The sequence below is a fragment of the Patella vulgata genome, chromosome 4 (genome assembly GCF_932274485.2).
Source record: "Patella vulgata chromosome 4, xgPatVulg1.2, whole genome shotgun sequence".
NCBI lineage: Eukaryota > Metazoa > Mollusca > Gastropoda > Patellidae > Patella > Patella vulgata.
Window position 1 is genome coordinate 52,077,884 of NC_065882.2, and position 23,352 is coordinate 52,101,235.

A 23,352-nucleotide genomic window follows, 5' to 3' on the forward strand; every position below is an offset into this window, starting at 1 on the left:
CATCTTTTTATTAATATGACAAGTGGCCGTATCTGAAACATATAATAACTACAAGTATACATTAATATCTAGACTGTTTGTATTAAGAGTTAATTTCTATGAACCTAGACGTTTAACCCTAGAGCTCTAGCGTTATGCTTCATGAAGCCCGTACTCTAGCAGACGAACTTTCGGGTCTAAGAGCATACCGCGCAAATATCACATGAATCGGTAATTATTTTGATGAGCATAAAATTTCCACCTCCCACTTCTGACTCTGCGGTAATATTCACGATTGGCCTTCCTCCACCGAGCGAGCGGCAAGGCGATTGGCCCATTGACGCGCGTGACCTGTAAGAGCAGACGATACAACAAGAGCGCAGTGATATGAGCTTTTCGCCTGACAGTCAAGTCGGGAATAATGAATGACGTTGAGGACCAATCAGAACAGCCGTAACTGTTAGCGGTTATGCCCCGCGTGGCGAGGGGCTTTGACCAGACGACAGCAGTTGTCACTCACCGCTACACTTCTTCAACCTTAGTGACTCCCAGCGCCATATAAGGAGGTGTAACCATAGAAACTTAGCAGTTTGAAGGGAGAAGTCAGAGTTCAGTGAGCCTTAGTACTGTCAGACGGTAAAACACGCTCCAAAACAGTTTGAGCTGATTCCTACGCGCACAACACTGCTTCGCACTGATTGAGTATATAGATTGAGAAGAGTGGGACACTAAAGACAGAGGGCTAATGACAGTAGAACAGCATCATCTAGGATTAAAAAAGAACGGATGAAAGCTCGAGGACTTTGTGCTATTTCATAATTTGAACTTGTTATACGGGCCAGATGACACTCGTGTAGAGATATAGATACTGTGACTAAAAGTGTACCTTCCTCGTCGTTATATACACTACTATGGCTATGACTCCTACACAGCCTACAGTTACTCCTTGGAGAGACCCTAATGATGACTTAGGGGGTACGACACCAACAGCGGTGCAACCTCCACCGTTACCTCCACCTCTCCCACCGGCTGTCACACCTACGCAGACCCAGATACCAACAGTAAATACCCCTACCCCACAACAAAACGGAACGTCGCCGAACTCGGAGACAAATAACAATAACAAACAACACATAGAATGTGTCGTGTGTGGAGATAAAAGTTCTGGAAAGCATTACGGACAATATACATGTGAAGGGTGTAAAAGTTTCTTTAAGAGATCCGTGCGACGGAATTTGACGTATACATGTAGAGGCAACCGAACCTGTCCAATAGATCAACATCACAGGAATCAGTGCCAGTACTGTCGTCTGAAGAAATGTCTGAAGGCGGGGATGAGACGGGAAGGTAGGTGGGATACAGGTCAGTGGATGGTGGGTGAAAGGGCCCTTTCTCTACCCTCAACCCCTAAAAAATGTAAAATGTTGTATATATACACGCACTAAATTGTTATGACACTAAAACCTTCTTAAACTGGGCGGTGGTGATTTCTTTAATAATCTTTTAACTCAGACTTAAATGGTTAAAATATAAATAACCGACGTTATTGTTTTATTCATGAAAATATAACATATTTATTTGATTAGCTAACCTAAATCCTGAACCACAAAAAGTATTGTTTCACAAATAGTTTTACGTATTCATCACTTTTAGACTGAAAGGACGATAAATTCTGACAAATAGTTTTCGCTTTTTTTTATTCCATTCATTACTATTAAGAGAAAGATTATCTGAGTTTGTAACGTTTGATTACTAGGTGCCGCGGGAAAGTCTTAATACGTGTTAAATGTTAATAGGGTATAATTAGGGGCGTAGTGCAAATATATCATTTACTATGCTAGAAACAGACATATTTACGAATATATTTAATGGCATGTTGATAATGCTTGTATGTGTAATATTGAAAACACGCGGTTGCGCTAGACAATTTGATTTATTTGGACGAATTTTCAAGCGTGGGCAAATCTTGCACTTCTAAATGTTTCTATTTAAGTGTTTTAACTATACATTTTACGGTCATATTATGATGGATATTTTGCATTGATTCAGCGGTAAATAACAACGACTATAGTATTCAGGAATCACTCAAACAACTTGGCTGAAAGTGGAAAGGGTGTGTGGCTACAATTACAAAACTAAATTTTAAATATAACCGGCACTTGATCATTTCTTCAAAGGTTTTTGAAGATATTGAGATTGTTTACTATGTGTGTCAACAATATGGCTAAGATGTTTTTTAAATGCCCATGTCATAGACAAAACAACGTTTTGCTATTTTGCAATGAAACCGACACACGTGTGACGTAGACCCAATAAATGAAATTTTTATATTATTATATTTTTCGTTAGTAAATAATACTAAATCTGCGACGAATCATTTTTACGCTTCACGGCATATTTATGGTGCTTTTACATCTGCAGTGATGCCAATAAATATTTTTTTGTGTTTGATAATTGCAGATGATCATGATATTTTTTAAACACAATTGTATAAAGTTCACTGAAAAATCTTGTATGTCTATTATCAAATAAATGAAAGGGTTCATTGTCGTATTAAATTTGAAAAAGAAGGTAGTTATGTTATGTCGATAGTTATTGCTATATATAGAATATTATTACATTCGTATCTTGTTTATTATTCATGACTGATCAATGCCAATAGTTTACTTAAAACAACCGTTATACTTGATATCTCTGTTCGCGAAGATAGACATCGGTATTGTTTTAATAATACCAAATGTATCAGATTTTGATAACATGTAATGTGTTTGAATAATTCAGATTCAGGTATTAAAATGATATTAAACCATAAACTGTCTAGACGTTTCACTCTCTTTGTGCCGACTTTTATAGATTTATATTAATAAGAAAATTATTGACATGTGTATGTTGAATTAATACGTAATATCAACAATCCGTTAAACTTGAGTGAACTGTAGGTCTACGAAGAATGCATGGATGTTGTGAGTTAATACCAAAAAATCTATAATTGGAATAAAGGAAAAGAAAGTCCCGACATTCGTATCCCATTAATTATTACTGGTTTGCGTCGTCCCATGTTGAATCCCACAGAATCATTTCTATTGGGTATTTGAAACTAAACGCTTACACAACATATAATTTGTACTTTGTCAAGAATTTTAACAATACCTTTAAAGAGACATTTTGCCTATTAAAATTACAAAATAACTCGGATATTATCAAATATACTTTCGCAGAATATTTAATCATGACTTTTTACTGGTATTCTTTTAAAAGTGTAAAAGTTTTATTGTATAGAAGTAGTAACGGGTAATGTAATATTAAATTGTACTCCATATATTCCCGAGTTAAATTTCTCTTTAATATCGGATTTTACAAGCGTTTATTACAACTGTAACGTATTGAATGACAACTGAAAGTAGATCCGAGACCTCGGTCAGTACCATGCGCTTAAAGCGACCAACCGTTATTTAGGACATCTGATAGCTTCCCCCTTTTAATCAGTTATTGTCGATACGTCTACGTATTGTGCATTGATTTATTACAATCTGACACACTGCTTATAGAAACGCACGTTAACTAGGAAATGAAATCTGTTGCTATATGCAAACTGCATAGAAATATATTTTAATATACGATATTCACGTACATTACATAAATCAATATTGAAACGTGACTTCTCTTGGTATATAGGTTAAATATAGGTTAATTGCATATTTAGTTTAAAATAGATTCGCGTTTGCAAATTTGTATAATGTATTTTATTTTGCTTAAAAAATCATATTATTAATATAATTTATTGAGAGCCATAAATCATATTTTTTGTCTATAAATGCCATCCTTGCAGTAATAATTAATATAATTTCTAACAAAGATATGGAAAAGTCTATATATGTTACGACCAGTACAATCATGTGAAATGCGAATAAATAAATTAAGGATTAGAACAATTGAAACGATCTAATTAGAAAATGAATTGACTTTATGAATAGGATAATCAATAGTCTTATTTAAGATCTTAATTCAAATAGAAAGCTTTAGAGAAATTGGATTTAAGTCGTAGAAAGTCATCAAATTTAAATGAGTAAATCAATTGTAATTATATGTACATTATTTAAATATTGATCAGAAATTTAGACAAAGTAATGTTATTAAATAACTGTTTTAGGTTTTAAATTTTAAAAAAATACTGTTCTACCACGTTCATAAACTCTTAAACATGGAGAAACACGAATAGAACGTTGTCTTACAAATGGACGAAAGTCACACTCGAACATAGAAATTTTGTGAGGAAAACAAGATACAATGTATTTCACATTGTAGATAAATATTTACATAAACAATAGAATTACTTATCTGATAATAACATTACTTACATGATATGTAACATGATGTCACTGTATGTAGGACAAGATTGTGTTCGTAACAAAAGGTGCAGCGAATAAACATAGATACATCATGTTAAAATAACTTCATAAATATATCAGAGTTTCTATAACCTCTGGCTTTATCTTAGTACATCATTCAAAATAAACATGAAGGATTTTTTTAAAACGTTTAATATCCTGTATCGGTGTTATGGATAGCAATTTTTGGTAATTTATTTCAAATCCTATTTTCTTGACAAAATGGCGACAAAATCCGTTCTCTAACTACGCGGAAAGAAACGCAGAGGAATGCGTTCAATAAAAATTAACATCCAAGACAGCTATATCTTTTAAAATTTATGTTACAAAATAAGTTTCCTAATTTGTTCACACCATCAAAAAAGAGGAAATGGGAAATATTGACTTTCTCCTAGGATAGCTTTGTTGGAATATCAGTCGAATGTATTAAACAATAATATTCAAGATTTTTAATGGAACAATAACACAAAATGCCTATATGTTTATCCGTAATAAAAGATATGTATAAAACTTATGAAAACCCTTGTGGCTGTTATTTCTATATAAATACCGTTACTAAAACATATACAGCAAGAAGCTTGTTTGGGTCTGATCTGAAAAACATATCTATAGACATGCACTAAAACTTGTATTTGTTTGAAAAATATATTGACTCATTTCGAGGGAATATGGGAAGATGATTAGCCGCGATCTTTAGCAACAAAAGTTGACTCTTACTCTTAGATAATCAATGTATTTTTTAAGCCGAAAGTCAATTAAATATAAAAGCGTCTACGGGGATATGTAAATATTGATCATACATAGAGAAAAGTCTAAATATTTGTACAATAGGAAATCTTTAATATAATATGTAAGGCAGGGATGAAGCTTTCTAGAGGAGATCGCACATAGGAACCTTATCATTACCATTGTTCATACAACATATATCCGGAGTATTTTCTATTAATCGACCTTGCCAGAAATCTTCATTGTTATCTTATCATAATACAGTGGTGCACGGGTGGATGTAAATTATTAACAATAATATATCTATTTTCATACACATTTGTTTGGATGGAATCTGGTGGCGTTTTTTTCCATATAAATTCTTGTTTTATTTTGAGTACTTAAAAGTAATATACGATTTAATTATGTTAAAATTATAATTGATCAAATCTGCTTTTAAGCTTCATTCAGTTATTTTTAAATATATTTTTTGCTTCTGTTTCAGCTGTTCAAAGAGGACGGATTCCACCAAGTCAGCACCCTTTTGCTGGACAGATGGGCTTCCCAAATGGCGATCCTCTAAGTGGTCATACCTATCTATCAAGCTTTATATCAATGTTATTAAGGGCTGAACCTTATCCTACATCAAGATATGGACAGTGTATGCAGCCAAATAATATCATGGGTATTGAGAATATATGCGAATTGGCCGCAAGGTTATTATTCAGCGCCGTAGAATGGGCACGTAACGTCCCCTTCTTCCCGGACTTACAAGTAACCGATCAAGTGGCACTTCTCCGACTCAGTTGGAGCGAACTTTTTGTTTTAAACGCTGCCCAGAGTGCAATGCCCTTACATGTTGCACCACTTTTGGCCGCAGCCGGACTCCACGCATCGCCGATGGCGGCGGACCGAGTGGTAGCCTTTATGGACCATATACGCATATTTCAAGAACAAGTAGAGAAACTTAAGCAGCTTCATGTTGATACCGCTGAATACAGTTGTTTAAAGGCAATAGTTCTGTTCAGTTCAGGTAGGTTGATTTAATTTAAAAACATCTTGACTTTATTACATGTACTCTGTTACCACCTTTTTCCTGTACTGAGGTCATGGTTTTGCCTTAGACAAACGGGCGGAACATGTAACGGAACTTTAGTCAAGCAGGTCACTATCTTCAGACTTTAGAGAACCCTGTTCCTTATTGGCACACGCGGTCTACTTGTATTTTCAAACAAACTTTGTATTTTATATATACAATTGAATAAAATAGTAAGTGAGTTTGAATAGATAGTAAGTGAGTAGCTGGCGTTTTTGAAAATAGGATATACTTTATACTTGGGTGGTTAGAACTATTTGTTTTGTCAGAGCCACGTGTGATGGGCTAATTACAACCAAGGAAAGTAGAAAGGCTAGACAACAAACAATAGTATGTATGACCTTTGGTTACATTGAACATAAAGTATGTAACAGCACATTGGAAAACATCTCGTGTCAGTCACTGGAATTCTGTTACCTATAATATTACAGTAAATAGTTCATAGTCGTCTGCTCGACACAAAATGTCGTCTGTTTGTGGAAATAGAGACCTATCATCAATACACCCACCATTTAGGTCAGGGAATAACCAACTTTAACGATAAATTAACCTTGTTAATAATTTTTATCAGTAGCGTGTAAAAATAGCGACCTTTATCCAAAATTTATTCAGCCCATTTATAAAGTTGATATAGATAGCAAAATAGCACATCACACCAAGCCTATTATGTGTCATAGCAAAATGAAATCATTCAATTGTTGCTACAATTTATATCCCATAGCCAAAAAAATCGCTGTTCTGTTGGGTTAATTTTGATTCCAAATTTCGATAATAATTTTGTTGGCTATCGGTTTTTAATGCCCGACTCTGGTATAAAACAAGAGTTAACAGGCCTTTGATTAAACACTTCTGTTCAATATCGGTGGTGTTAAAACACGATTAGGCTGCACACCAATTATAAGCTTATCGATTCCAACTGGGTAGAAGTGGCCAATCACGAAACTCCTTACATCACCATCCGGTGACTTAACCGCAATATTGAATCGGCAATGGATGAGCAAGCCATACAATTCCGCCAAACTCATTTGTCAAAATGGTTTATGGCGTTCTCTCCTACAATTACTATCGATATACAGTACAATATCTGATAAAATGCTCCCCTGAAAATGGCCCATATAATATAAAGCCAGCAGAATAAAATGTTTTGACGACCTTTATAACAATTTAGAACAATTACTTTATTTATTTATATATAAACGACGCATTGAAAGATAATTACAAATAATATGATATATGTGTGTTTATTGCATTATATATAGTATAGAATTAATGCCTGAAAAATGCGAAGTTCTGTGATTGAAGAAAAAATGCGAAGTGGTGCGATTGAAATCAGGACCGCGAATTCGGTTTATTATTTTTTTGCGCGGGGGGGGGGGGGGGGTCTAAATGGGTCTCTAAATAAAGAACACTGAAAAGATCACTCGATAGATAAAAATGGAAAAGTTCGATCACTAATGTCATGTACACGTGCATTAATAATTGCAAACCTAATCGTGACACCGTGGTTATTAATTTCACCCTAGAAATAGATTATTACAAGTTGATAGTTATTGTATTCCATAATAAATGAACATTTCTCATTTATTACTTTGGCTTGCCTTTTTAATATGGCTTATTGTGTAATATATTCTTGATTAATGTAATCTTCAATATCAAAATTCTTCTATAGTATCTCAAATCATTGCACAAATTCCAACAATTTTTGGATGAATACACAGATTCAAAAAACAACAAATGCAATATATTAGCCATCGTTTTACTGTTAGAATTTACGTTTATGATACATTATTACGACAATGTACAATAACTATAAGGTGATATTATTTATTATTCTGATAGCGTAATCCATATTCGAAAATAATCTGATGAGTTTCATGTCTAGACGAGGAAAATAGAAAATATTACAAGTTGAAATTAGAATCCTAGACGAAAATAACAGCCCATATTATCTTTTCAATTGTACTAGTTATGCAATGAACACCAATGCCGATATAAAACTAATGTCATTCAGATATATACATTCAATAATGGTATCCAAATTCAAATTTTATTTTTTATATTTTAGTTTGTCATGAAATAATATGGTGCATTGTAAAGGTGCATAGGTAATAACTAATTAAAGTGACAATTTGCTGACACAAATAAATTACTACCCTACCTCATTGAAATTCGGTATAAGGATACAAAGAAAACTTTATCTTTGTGGTTTTATTCATGATTTAGACTCCGAAATGTGCAACTATCCAAGAATTGAATGTCCTCTTATGATCTTTTTATTTATTTAGTAATGAAATTGAAATTATACCCAACAAACTGTCCCTTTATTAAATGTAACGAAAGCCGCAGCCAAGGTGTTCAAATAGATCCATAAAGCATGTAGTTAATATGTATCGCTTTCTCATATTTCAAAAAACATTTTCTTCCTTTCTTTCACGTATTTTCAATGCGACAAGACTAGCTCGTTATACATGTTTTCAATACAAATTTTCGGGGCCGAGTTTTTTTCTTGTTTGGCTGATATCCATTAGTAAACAGTAGTCTACCTAAGGTGTCTTATTAAAATTGAAATTTGGTTAGTGAATTCTATCGTCTGGAAGCGAGCGCAACTTAAGACCCTTTAAACTTCCCAAACCCATTTCCCTGGATTTTCTCGGTGGCCTGATAAACAAAACTTATGGAGGTTAAGCTTTTACTAACAAATCACCCTTGGTCATGTTAAACTTAGTTAAACTGATGCATTTCTAAATGATTTACAGAAGTGAACAAGTAAATGAACAAACAATTTGTGCCACGGGTCTGGTCGCCGTTGGTTGCCTAACTCAAACTCGCTCGAAATGATGACAGGCAAACGTGTCAAGCCGATGGCTAGATGCGACTTTAGCGCGATTCTGCTGACACAAAGGGCATTTTATATTTATCTGATCAACGAAAGCAAGTCGGCATTGTCTCAAAGAGCGTGACATTCGATGTTTTACACCTTTTCGTTAAACAGAAGTCACGCTTTGAGTAGAAGTTGACGAAGGAAATAACTAATCGAAAAACAACTTAACACAATCATTGTTTCATTCCGCTTGTACCTTTTTTTCAAATTTAACACTTGTCGTCTTTTTCATTTCAATCTTTCATTCATCTTATCTGTAAGAAAAGAAAGATACAGATATTTGAGATTCACTGTAAGCTTGTTAGACTTTGGTACTTACGCTTTGATGGAAGTCATCTTTAACACGACAGAAAACGAGGGTTTAACATGTTAAAAAATTGAGGGCGGAAAAAGTAAATTAATAAGATTGTTTGTTGATCATTAAAGAATTTAAAGTTTATCTTTTTAAACATTTCTTGTATTTTTTGTACTCCGCATTCCGTATATAGCGCAGCGCTTTTAAGTCACCCAAGATAATTTTTTAAAAAGTGATTCAAGATTTATCTATACAAGAAAAGAAAAGACGGGTTTTCTTTGCATGCTGTAAAGCTATCACAAGGTTTAGAATTTCTTGGATTCTTTGCCGACGTCAATTTCTAACCATTACCTCAGCACAAAAACATGCGAGGGCCATTTGTCTTAAAGCTGTCGAAAGAGATCACATTTCCGCAGTTAGTGATGGAGTGAATTGGTTTACCTCTAATGTAAATACTTTCAACACTAATCAAGTAATTTACCATCAAACATTTTGTTCACACTTTTGTGGTGTTGTCAATAGAAGTAATTTTAAGACCGGACCAGATTATGGTTAATGGACGCCATTCTGACAGACTGGAAGTACATACAGTTTCCAAATTCCCCAGATTTGTTTTCTATTTAAAATGTAAACGAAAACACCCATATTTTTAATTTTCATAGTTGCTGAATTTATTGATAAATATTGGTTCACGAAAATGAAAAATCGCCAATTAATATAAGTAATCGATTCGTGATCAGATTTTGATTTGGTAAATGTAAATTCTATTTTAGTTAATTTTATAACTTTATGAATTAAAATTGTTTCTAATAAAAAAAAATCATATTTCAAAATTTATACTAATAATTTCTCTTATTGGGCAAATTTTAATGAGGATGGTGCATTATTAATTAAAGAGTCTCTCAAAGGATTCATATCTATATGCCTTTCTTGTTATAACATTTCAGATACATTTTTAGAGAATAAAAATCAAGAAAACTTTCTGATTTGTGTATTACACGTTGACTTAGACTATAAATAAAATGATAAGCGAAAAATATGCAGGTATATCGAGGTACAAACTAGGTAGAGAGCAAGGTATATGGAGCTTATCAACAAGGTCATTTAACATGCATCTGTCATAAGGTTAGAGAGTATAGACCACTTTATCAGTATGCGATTAAACTCGGGACGATAATATACACTTTATTGTTCGGGTAAGCCGTTGTTGGCTAGGTACTCGCATGATTACATATTTATCTCTAAATAATATGATCAAAATGGTTAATTCCAGGAACCTTGTATTTGAAAATGAACAGTTTGGGTCTTTTTATTGTTATCTATGCTATCAACAGTACTGTAGAATGGCATTCCGATTTAATCAAACATTATTCATGGTATGCTTTTAAACGTCAAAATTATGACATCACGTATTTGACTATTTATCCAAAAACAGGTATTCGCATTCCCCTTTCAAGATATTGTGAAGTGTATGCTCGTGCTTGAACATGCATATCAAATCTTAAGGACTTTCCATTAAAATATGCATTCAACCAATCCTATGTACTTAGTGATCATTATTAGTGATATCAAATGTTTGCACATTGATAGTCGCAACAAGTGAATTATTGACAGTATTTTGGCGACACCCCCGCCCCCAAATCCGGAACCGTTAGGGGGGTTAATTAACTGGATATACCACTAATTCATTACGTTAAAAGAATGTTTAGTTGGTTGAGTCAATCACGCCTGAATCTCTCACAACGCCCATGGGGTGTTTTCGTTTGAAGTGATCCTCCGCTGGCGTTCATTTGTTACATTAAAGGTAGATATGTTTTTTTTTCAACCCTTAGTCGTCTTAAGTAGATTTGTTTTATGCAAGAACGTGGGACATATAGAGAGATTGTTATTGGAAGAAAGACTCGTAGTCCCTCTATGATAGCTTCGGTTGTAAATTTGAAATAGCTGTGCAAACATGTCGACTGATACCGTGGAAGTGAAAAAAGAAATGCAGTTAATAAAGTTCGCCATGTGGGGTTACAAATGCTCTTGTTACAAATGTTATACAATTCGCTTCCCCATTTCTCTCCCTTTTGGTCATCGGGGTTTAACATGGCAGGGGAGATGAACAAAGACCAAAATATGATCTTAGTATCGAAAAAACCCGACAAGAATATTGACTTGTGTCAGAATTAGTCTGAATTCCCCCAGATGTTATTGAATAGTTGACTAATACACCCCGCCTAAACCCCTGCCATCACCCACGAGCTCATCTTAAAAGAATAATATATGGAAATTAACACGGTGTTAAAGCAGTGATATTTATCCAAGCGTAAAAAGTATTAAATATTCCATTCTATAATAGAATATAGAGGCCTTGTATGTATCGTCTAGGTTAAGTTGCCCATAAATTGTAGGCCTGTGAAGTGAAGCGAGACCAGATAATACAGTTACGAGATGAGCTAACGATAAACACCTCTACGGGTATGTAATACGAAGGGGGCGTTGGCCACATCCCAATAGAAATCCAGCTTGCCCACGTTAAACTGAAATGGCGTAAGTGTTTACGAGCCAGCATATTCAATGGAATATCTATGGTAATTAACTTGATACCAAATTTTAAAAAAAGGATAGAATATCAAATCTTATGACGGTGAATGTATATTATAATTTTCTTAGGTTACTTCATATTTTGGTATAGGGTGGTCCGCATTAGTATATTATGATGATTGTGTATTGCAAAATGTCCAGCTCGAAGAGCAGCTGACAAAGTAAAATTTAAAGCTACAAATTTTACACAGCGAACTGATAACCAGATCGTAGATATTAGTTACATAAATAGTTTTACGAGAACTTTGATGAAACCCGGTGACTAATGTCGGACATGCTTTCATATAAATATTTCCTGTAGCTACCAGCTCCTTGTATAAGTATTAACATTGGCAGTTTGAACAACTCACATAATTAGAACTATATATAGTGACAGGAGATATAATATCACTTGATATGAAAAACCGTTATTTAAAATCTATTGTTTCGTTAGACAACCGTTCAAAACACCATTTTAAAGCGACAGAGCATAGCATGGCCCATGACATATTTTTACATATATCGATCAAAGATCTTTTGAAAATTACTACATCGTGTAGTTTATTTTGTCATAAGTGCACGGTAAAATAACGTTGTAAAATGTTAATAAATAATAATTATGGTTCATATTTTCATGTCAACGAATAAACGCATGAACGCTCGCTGACATTTCCACGCTTGTCAAGTTTTACTGGCAATATAAGTATTTCTATATTTTTTTCATCTGAAAATAAATTTGTGTTAAAATAAAGTGAAGATATGGTCAAATTATAGTAAATGGAACGTTCAGTTTATGGGGAGAAAATTATATTTATTAGAAAGAGCAAATACCAGAATTTGAAGAGTAAGTTATCGAACATAATCTGATTATCTGCAATATTAGATTTGAACCTATTGATTGTGTGTCATATTTAAACTAGCTTAGGAGTATGGCCCTCATGTGTGTGTGTGTAATAATATTTATAGCAGTATATAACTATTGGATAGCAATCTGTTACTACAAAATGACCTAACTGACATTCTAGAACGTGACCCCATCACAGCCGCTCATGAAAATCACTGAATGTGTTATACCGATATCTGTAGCACTGAAAGTAGAATTCAATTAATCATTGTAATAACTCCATACCACGCTAATACAATTTTATTCTGCGTTATGATGAATAACCCATGATGGTGCTACAAGAAAATAGCACCACATAAATATATCTAGAAGGAAAATTCTTTTGGTTCAGTGATGTCCCTGCTACGTTAAGCAGCTTCATTTCGTTCAGGTATTTATGTCATAACAGATGTTACCGCATACAATCAGCAATGTATATGTTCAGATTCAATAATTTAGTAACTTTCCCCTGTATGTTTTAACAAACACAATTGTATAAAATAGCGCACGAACAATTTATAAAGCGAAAATAATATGATCTTAAATAATTAGTTTTCGATAAAATGTGTGTTAATTAAGACTCTAAATAATCCACTTCAGTTTACTAATTTCATAGGATGTATTGTCCTGCATTGTATACACACATTGTATACAGTTTGAACATAACCTACAAATTTCCTAGATCTAGCTTGGAAATTCAAATTTCATATAAATGTATAACAAATTTTCTGCTGACCAGACTTTAAATGGATAATCAAAAGCTTGCTCTGAAATGTTGATCTTAAAATGATAAATAAATAGTTCGTTACATTATCTGTGAAATAAAAAAGGTTGTTTTAGACAAGTAAAGAATTATTGACAGTTAAACCCTTTTTATATCTTGTCATTTTTAACGGATATATAGACTTAGGTCACACTAACCCCCTTCTTCAGAGAAAAAAAGAGGAAATTACATGCTAAGAATATATTTATATACACCCTTGCAAGCAAAGGCGCACATGATAGATAAAACATAAGTAAATGTTTAGGCATATATACATAATGATAATGTCGGTATATGTATATTGCTACACTATATACTGCTTCACGGCTAATTTTAAACGTTTCCAAGGAAGAGACTCAGACCTCCAGCGACCTTATTATTAACATGTGGCGTAAGAGGGGCTGAATTGGGTCACCGGCAAACACGTCTTAGCAATAAGATTCACCATCCTAGGTCATATAACATACTATTTTGAAGCTCTCATTTCTAACATATGTATTCAAGAAACGCGACATTTCGTGTCGAGGCATATCGCTTTTCTATTCACCATCGACGCGATGCATTTAAAAGGTTTTGATAATGCATTATACGAGGGACATAAGATACGACGATTTTACGTAAGGCTTCAGTGAACGAGAATAATAGTCGATGTAAAAATACATAAAACGATAGGCTAGAGACATAGGTTAAAAATATCACTCGCTAAAATATATACATATAATAAAAACAGAACCCATGGGTTATTTTATATTATATAAACCTTTTATTAACAACACAGAATGCCAAGGTTCTAAGATATGTAAAAGTCTAAACGGAAACCTTCATATTATTGCTAATCTGACCCTTAAAGGTACAACAAATCAGATCGTTGACATAGCTCTTAAAAGTCAAAACTATGTACTATTTTAATGTTATGGCTGTTGTTATGTATTATGTACACTCGGGTATTTAAAAATAAATAGAATAAAATAACTTCATAAAGAATGGGCTGGATTGTACGAGTTATCGTTACTCCATTTGTCTAAGTTAAATAGAAATCAAAAGAAACCAATGGAAACTTTAAATGTTCCAAACTTAAGTTAGAATTGATCGATGGGCCAAAACAAAACTTTTAAAAAGAAAAGAAAAAAGTACTTTTGAGTGTGCACCATCTTGATCTGTATTTTAATCTTTATTCTGGCATGTTGAGGCTTTAATAATAAAAAAAGGAATATTCAAGGCTTCCATCGTTTTGCTTTACCTATTTCTTTGATCTAAATGTTATGACAAAGCTATTTACTTTTCATTTATGTTAGAGTTGTGTACATCACACTATGTTATATGTTATTACAATATTAATTATTATATGGTAATAACACATGAGTGCTGAATGTGAAAGACCTTATTCGTAATGCAATTCAAAGTTAACTCCACTCCACATTTTATATTATAAAATTAACCCTGTTTATTAAATACACAGAAATGTTAGATTTCAATCGATGATTTCGATATGCTTTGACCTCATAACTTCTAGGACTACTTATGTAATGTATATAGCCAACATTATGATGTTTATCAATAGACATATTGATTATGTCAATGTATAAACACCAGATGTCATGTCACATACTATATTGAGTTCACACCTAGAACTTCGTATTAACTCAATATCCTTTATATTTGTTTATATTTTCAAATTATTAGAAATGATAATGATTCTTTTATGGTAAAATATAAAGGTAGATTGAAGGTAATATGAAGGGATGTACTTCACTTATAATATATCAAGTCGGCGCCTCTAACTTTAACTAACATGTAGATGAGATATAAGTCGCATTCGGGAACGTGCATATTGTTATATATCATTATTCGCTAGACATGTATGTTTATTTTAGCTCATAATATCTATATTGTGCGGAGGACAAAGACTAGAGGGATCTAAATGCAGTTTAAAACAACGAAATTGATTGAAAATTCCCTGTACATGTATGCATAAAGATGCCATTGGGCATTAATTAAAATCGCATTTAATAATTCATAATATTCCAACTTTAGCCTACTGTAGTATATACCCCCATTAAAGTACAGCGATTAAAAGAGGCATCTATATTAAATACCTAAACATTAAAATCTCGAATTTTCATCTATTTTCAAAGGCAACACAACATATCAGTTCATTGTTAAATTACTGTTCAGTAACGTAAATGTCAGAAAAAATAAGTTTTTATATAAAAAAAAAAATGAAAAACACATAAAAAGGATGTTATGTAGAAAACTCAAAGGGAATAATCCCATAAAGTCCCTTGAATTAATCAGAAGTATTGCTATGCAAGAGTAAGTCTCAAACTTGTATTTATATCATTCCCTAACGATTTGATCCTACTGGATTGTGATGATGGTGATCATTGAGAGGAAGCAAGAACATTTTGTTTCTGTAATAATACAATCTTACACGATTATTTATTAAAGCTAGCTTGTCTTCGGTTAGTTGAAAAGTAGTTTTAAAAGGGATTACTCTTCTTGGCGGGAAAATATCGATTTTTCCTGCGCTGTTTGTCAGCAGAAGGCGGAATGATATTTGCCACTGACTTGCAACCGTAGTAGCTGTTGTGGTTTTTGTAAAACCATTGAACGAGCTGGATGAGCAGTTAGCGTGTCAATACTTGAAGAGGATCATCCATTGCGATAATTAGCTACAATAGAAGAATGATATCTCTATTTGCTTTAGCCGATCACTCGGAATAAAATCCATTGTTTAACATTTCTTCTAAGCTATTTAGTGGGCAATTCACGGAAACGCTCAACAAGGCACCATTCCGTGATCATTGAAGTACGGAAAGTATCTCGAAAGGAAGCCTCCACAAAAACTAATATTTAATATAAAAACCCGTGAAGTTTAGTTTTTTGAAATATTTTATTGATATTATTATTATATGAACCGATTAGGAGTTTTAAAATATATACACAGTTTATATTTATTAATTTGACGCTGTCTTTTATGAAAAAGGGGGATGGAATTGACAGGAGAGTCGTTTAAAATGGAAACATATTAAATAAAATGGGGCTCAACTTTCTATGTTTCTACATCAACCGGGGTAATGAAGACGGGAAATCTTGCATGGACAGTGGCGCTGACCAGGTACTTTCTTGACCTGCACCGGGATCGAAACTGGGACCCTCTGGGCGCCTTCCCGCAACACACAGAACATCAAACGGTACATAAAACAGAAAAAAAAATCCCAGAAGTAGTACTACAATGACTGTAAAAAAGGTTCAAGTAAAGAAAAGACACGCGAATGAGCTCGTTGACATTACGCAATAACAAAAATGTAGTGCAGTTACTAATATAGTTTATGGAAAACGTCTTTCTTAAAACATCAATGTATCTAAGTCAACTATATATTCTGTCTGCTTTATATTCGATTTTAATATTGACAGGTAGTTTACCTACACTACGATATATAGATCTATATATCCAGACATTCCACACTCGAAACAACTTTCTAACAAAAATTTCAAACTAACGTTTATACACATGTTACTCTTTGTCATAGATAAATAATAAAGTGGGTTCGTTTGGGACTATTTGAGGAAAAGAAACCAATAGTAAGGAAGAATATAATTATAATACTTATAATGGCTTTTAAATCGGTTTTTATACGCTCACACTGAAATGTGATCGTATATTGTCGTCGCGTCCGTTCGTGCGTTATACACATTTCTGATAATTACTGTCGGAGTTATGACCCTTGATCAATTTGAAAAATCTTCTGGATGGACTTGATATTTTAAAAAGCCAATTGATTTCTAATAGTTACTGTCAGGGTTATGGCCTTTGATCAACTTAAAAAAATCTTGTGTAAACTCTAGAGGCTAAAGTTATCATACGATTGATTTAAAATGTGATACAATGTGTTGATGTTCATGAGTCAAAGAATCCTATTGATTTCCGATAATTAATGAGTTATCGCCCTTGATCAATTAGCAAAAAAAGTTGATGTTCATGAGTTAAAGACACATTAATTTCCAATTATAAATAGGCCTACTACGGGACTCTGGGTTGATTTGAATACTGTTGTCGACGCCGTATTCCTTGGATTCGTGTCGAGATATTTCTCCCGAAATTATTAATAAAAGAACCATTGATTGTGTAGGTGTGGGTTTTAGAGCCCGTTTAACCATATCTAATAAAGTATGGCATACTAATGGGAGATACTGGTGAGAGTGAATTCAAGTCATCTAGTAATGGCGTTAGAACTAAGGGGATGAGATTAGTGTTCAACAAATCAAGTTTTGTCAAGAACGAGATTGGATTGATTGCCAGATTATATGAAATAACGACGAGGAAATAACGATCGCCCTCCATCATTGATTGTAATAATGTAGCAATATGAAATATTGGTCCATAAAATATTAGAGCGGCCAGACTGTGCCTACATAGCCTGCAGGAGTGCCATTGATCCGAGGAATTCGGACATTAGTTGGCCAGAAAGTCATAGACGCCATAATACTCGTCTAACCTTGATATTCATAAATGATCAAAATAGAGAAAATACAAAAATGGAGCAGTTGTGAACTGCTTCTTGCTTGCCATAAACAGGTCAATGCCATTCTCACATTATTAACAAATGTTGGTTTTCGTAATTGGCCCTTGTACATGTATTTGCAATTGATATTAGATAATTGTATATGCCTTTAACTTTGTGAATTAAGACACGAATCTAGGATTCTACTGCTTGCAGTGTGTACAAGTAATATTTTTGTATCGCAGACCGATCTTATTTGAAACATCTGGGTAGAAAGAATGTTCTATAATGTAACATATCAATATAAGGAATAATTGGCCACATCTAAAAGTTCATGTTTTATGAAAATAAAGGCCAATTTAATACTGTAGTGATAATCAATAAGTTTTCGACCTTTTTGAACTTTCTTTACTGAAGAGCAGAGGTTTTGCTTCTATCTTGTGTAGAAATCTTCGTGGATTTGGTCGATTGTATATACATAACCCAAGATCAAAGTAATTTCAATATTAGAAAATTATTTGGGCGTGCGATGTTTTAATATACCGTGATATGGACACAGATGTAGACAAAGGAAGACAAAAAATAAATAGTTTATGTGTTTCTATGCGGGTACTGATGTTAAATCGTGTGGAAAATTAGTCCAGTATATACTGAATAGAAATAGTGTTTTAGTTAGTTTACACAGTGAAACTGTGTACTGACCTTAATTTTGTTTATGAATTCTATAATGGTAGTACATAACAGATGTTTAAAAATTGTGACAATAAATCTAAAAAGTTTTTAAAAAGCGGTGAAAAATTTGGAGATAGTGACACTGCTCGTCTTCCATGTTATTCTTTCTTTATAATTTGTGTTTAAATGACTGTGCATAGCAATAATAATATCAAAATGTGATTTACCATTTATTTATTGTTTTTTCTTTTAAATATTACAGATGCCTGTGGTCTATCAGACAATAACCATGTTGAAAGTATTCAAGAGAAATCTCAGTGTGCTCTGGAGGAATATGTACGGAGCCAATATCCTAACCAACCAACACGATTTGGTAAACTGCTGCTACGACTTCCATCTCTACGGACCGTCAGCGCCCAAGTTATAGAACAACTGTTTTTCGTGCGACTGGTTGGTAAAACGCCCATAGAGACTCTAATTCGTGACATGCTTTTGAGTGGTGGATCTTTCAACTGGCCCTACATGACTATCCAATGAAGCCAGGCTGATGTCTCTGGATATTCCAGGAACTGGAACCATTTTCCAGTCGGGGCCTATTATTGATTTACATTATACGATAAGCCCAAAAAAGGAATTATTTTCCGAGATAGTAGAAAAGCTACTCAGTGTGGCCAACCCGTTGGCTGTCTTCAGTTCCCTTTAAAAGGTTTTGGTCAAGGTGAAGGCCATCGTATTATATAGACTCTTATTACATTCGAAAAGACATTGAAAGAAGTGTAAAATATATAAATATATATAAATATATATATACCAATAAATAATAAGGGCAGCTGTAAGAATTAACAATAGTGTTTGTATAATCGCCCTTTTATCTCTAGTGTATTATTATTATTATCTTATTATTATTATTATTATATGAATTAACTCGACATACACCTGAACTGTAGAAACCAAGTTTCACAGAGATTCAGGTACGGTAGCATTTTATGTGTCGTATTTGACCCATGGTTCTAAACCTATTAAAGTAAGTAAGACCTGGTTAGCAGTTCTTGTACCGCGTCAAATGACATTATCATTATCATCATACCCACCATAAGACTAGATCTTGTGGAACTGATACATCGTCAGAATCTGTGCACTGAAATCAATGACGTCATAATTCACATTTTTAGTTTACTACCATTAAGTCATAATTTATCGCATATATACCAAGTAAGCTTTTAGTCGCCTATATTTTAACTTTTATCACTTTAAATCATAATTCATCATATTTTTGATAGTGATTACAATTTCTGATTTATCCTCTAAATAAAAAAAAGAGCATAATCATAGAAATGGTCTCAAACCACTTATTCTAATAACTTCTGATCTAATAATCCGTGAAAATGCTCGAAGCATAATTTTCGTTTTCTTATTGCATAATAATGTCATCTTGTCAAGAACAGATTTTATGTTGTAGTGAAAACCATGATTGTCAAAATCTAAAATTCACCCATAGCTCTTCGTTTAATATTTTTTGTTATTATTTTATGTAATTTAATCAATTTCATGTAACATTTTTCTCATTTTGATATCTTTATTGCTGGGTTTTGATTTATTTAATAAATTTCCCCAAATATTCCTTTCAGATAGAAACAACATGTGTTATAGTAGGTGTCACATCATACATTAACACATAAATCTTTAATAGCGAATATAATAACCAGGTTATAATAATTATAATAAGAAAGGTCTCACAGTCTGTCGATGTATCACTTTCATTTGAAATTTATCAAGGAATTCCTTATTCCTATCACCCCCCCCCCCCATTGTTGGTGACTGTAGACTATGTACCATGTAGTTTTCAAGTGACTGTGTGTATATTTTAGTGTGTTTGTGTATTGTGTATCCGAATGTTAGTGTCGTTGGTTTCATTGTCATGCCAACTGGTTCAAAACCATCTTCATCATTTATCTCTAAAATCATACATTATTAATAATATTTCACGTTCCTTATGATAGTATCATCATGTCAGATCTTTGAATTCACAGGAAACCAACTTTAAATGGTTTTTTTTTGTTTATTTATTTATATTGTTTTCTATTTAGTGCTAATTGTGGTGTCGTATTTCAGGATTTCTGAATACTTCATTGGTGCATTGTTTATAAGTAATAATTTTAGAACAATTTAATAAAAAAAACCATGGGGCTTTTCTTACATTTTTGTTTAATTTTCGCCTGAAGTGCTTGAGTTAAATTTTTTTATATTAATTTTCGATTAATTTCCCAAAGGCTTCTTCGTCTCACTACAAAATTTCCCATCATGACATCTAAGCCTGTGAATTTGAATTTCTTCGTATAGGTATAGTGCTAAGCTAAGATTTTTTTTGATAATTGTGTACATGATGTGTGTTAAGCATGATGAAGTGAGTGCATGTGATAGAATAATATTAAATGATGTCACCCTATACTCCATTATTACTGCTTTTGCCAAAACAGGTCTGTGTTTATCCAGCAGACTTTAATATATAAACGTATATTTAATACTAAACGTGTATGATATTCAAAACGGTGGTTATTTATGCCCGAATGGTGAACATTACATTACGTTAAGCTTGAGTTACTGTATTCTTCAAAAGATAGCCTGGATAGTTTATAATCTAATTAACAGTGATTCAGACATTTTTACAGTAAAATAAAGTTTAAATCTAATTTCGATTAAAACCGAACACAATTTTAAGAATTTGACATTTAGATTCAATTATTTATAGAAAATGCAAATAATGTATTCAACTTTGTAATGAAATTAATTCTTCGGGTACCAGTGCCTCTGTCACATTACGATGATCTAAATAGAATCTATTATACCATCTTGACTCTTTTTTTATTATAGGGCAAAAAACATGTTGCATGTTTTGATTAATTTTTCAAATACAAAGGGCATAAACTCTGTCATCATTGAATATTAAATAAACCTTATTATATTCTATATATAAACATCCAGGCTTTATCTTCTAATGGCCAAAGATATAAATATAAATACATGTATATTATAAATAGTTTGGTTAATACGTAATCTGTATGTGTGTATTCACGAGATAGAATTTTTCTCCATTATAATTGTTGTGTTAAAAGATTTTTTTTTTGTTTTGTTTATTATTGAAGTATTGAAATTGTGTTGTCAATTTTTTTTATAAAAAAAATTAGAATTGTGTCCAAGACACCCTTTGTTTATAAAACAAACGCTCTGTTTGGCTTTAATTTAATTAAATCCATTAGAAGATAGCTCTTCAGTCTTTAGCTTTATATTTCTTTTGTAGTTTATTTAATAAATTTCCAGAAATTCTAATGTCATCCTTGAAACGTAATGATTCTCACTTAAAATTTATTTTGTGGGTTGTGATTGATAATTTTGCAATATTCAGAGAATAAATCAAACTTTTACTCCACAATTTAAAAAAGGGAAGAAAACAAAGAATTTATCTTAACAAAAGTTCAATATTTTCTCCTTTATACACCCACCCTCCCCCCACTCAATTTTTAAAATATAAATACAAAAATGAAGATAGTGGTCAAATTTTGGTGCCTAAAATAGCAATGGCTTAAATAGCTTCTATTCTAAACAGATACTCCCTTCTTAACTAGTCTCAATATGAACCGGTGAATCATATTCAGCATTCCACACGAGGTAACTATTTCAGACAATTCGAATATTTAAACATAATCCCAAAAATTCAAATATTTCTAAGGGTGAACCCAAATCTTATTCTTTCATTAGAATTTGTGAAATACCAAAGGCGCCAATATCAATAAAATAGTGATATCCATTCATGATTAATTTTAATAACTAATTAGATTATATTATAATAAAAGAAAATGATTGTAAGATTTATGTTAAATTAAGAAGTTTAGTTTCTAGTCAACGAAATATACCGAAGAAGAGACCGAAAACTTCCGTAATATGGCGATTATGGTGGTGACGTCACATCGATGTAGTTGTTGAATATTATAAATATATGAATTGTCTATACTCTTACCTACTTTTACTGTACAACTGTTTTCATGTGTTAGACGTAACATGCTCAAATATTATATATTTCCTTTCCTTTTTTAGAGCTGTGTAATTTGATTATGACTATCAATAGAATTATTAATAATGTGACAAATTGTCAATAAATTTTTAAAAAGTTCACTTTCTGTCTTATTATTGTTTATATGGGTCTGAATAAAGACACAGGGGCGAAAGAGAGGGGGCGGCATGACAAGCTTTGTGATTATTAATACGAAAATATAGCAAAAATGGGGACATAGGGTGCTGTGTGCTATCTTACTTTCTGCTCCCGCATTTCATTCATGACATTTAAAACAAGAATACTACGTCAAAACATGCCCGGATACGGATGTGTTTATGACGAGGTTTTATCACGTGACCACCAGAAAATGAGACATTAGCAAAGCCAGCGAAGGAAACCGCAATGTAATGGATACACGAAGAGCGTGATTGTCTTTTGTAGCGCGCGAACAAAAACTAATTTACTGTGGTTTTGTCAAGTCAACGAGGTGGAAGGTGGTACAGATTGGATTTATCAGACGATTGCTTCAGTGGTTCTTGCTAATGTTCTCGCAGACGAGAATGAAG

The 23,352-nt window shown here is 32.9% G+C and overlaps 1 protein-coding gene across 2 annotated transcripts; it reads left to right on the forward strand.

Annotated features, from left to right (window-relative positions):
- Window positions 1-454: 454 nt before the first annotated feature.
- LOC126819623 (COUP transcription factor 2) lies at window positions 455-22,905 on the forward strand. 2 transcript variants are annotated; one of them, XM_050547750.2, is made up of 3 exons: window positions 455-1,341; window positions 5,578-6,105; window positions 18,998-22,905. In XM_050547750.2, exons 1-3 carry the CDS (start codon window positions 891-893, stop codon window positions 19,270-19,272), a joined length of 1,254 nt encoding a protein of 417 aa, XP_050403707.1. In that variant the 5' UTR covers window positions 455-890; the 3' UTR covers window positions 19,273-22,905. The 2 variants fall into 2 exon arrangements, with proteins under 2 accessions (XP_050403707.1, XP_050403708.1); XM_050547751.2 differs by having other exon boundaries at window positions 459-1,326.
- Window positions 22,906-23,352: the final 447 nt, after the last annotated feature.

Excerpts from the sequence above, each read along its gene's own strand:
- LOC126819623 (XM_050547750.2), top strand. The coding sequence starts at position 891 with ATGGCTATGACTCCTACACAGCCTACAGTTACTCCTTGGAGAGACCCT. Across the intron at positions 1,342-5,577 it reads GGAAGGTAGGTGGGATACAG|CTGTTCAAAGAGGACGGATT; the intron begins GTCAGTGGATGG and ends CTTCTGTTTCAG. Across the intron at positions 6,106-18,997 it reads AATAGTTCTGTTCAGTTCAG|ATGCCTGTGGTCTATCAGAC; the intron begins GTAGGTTGATTT and ends TAAATATTACAG.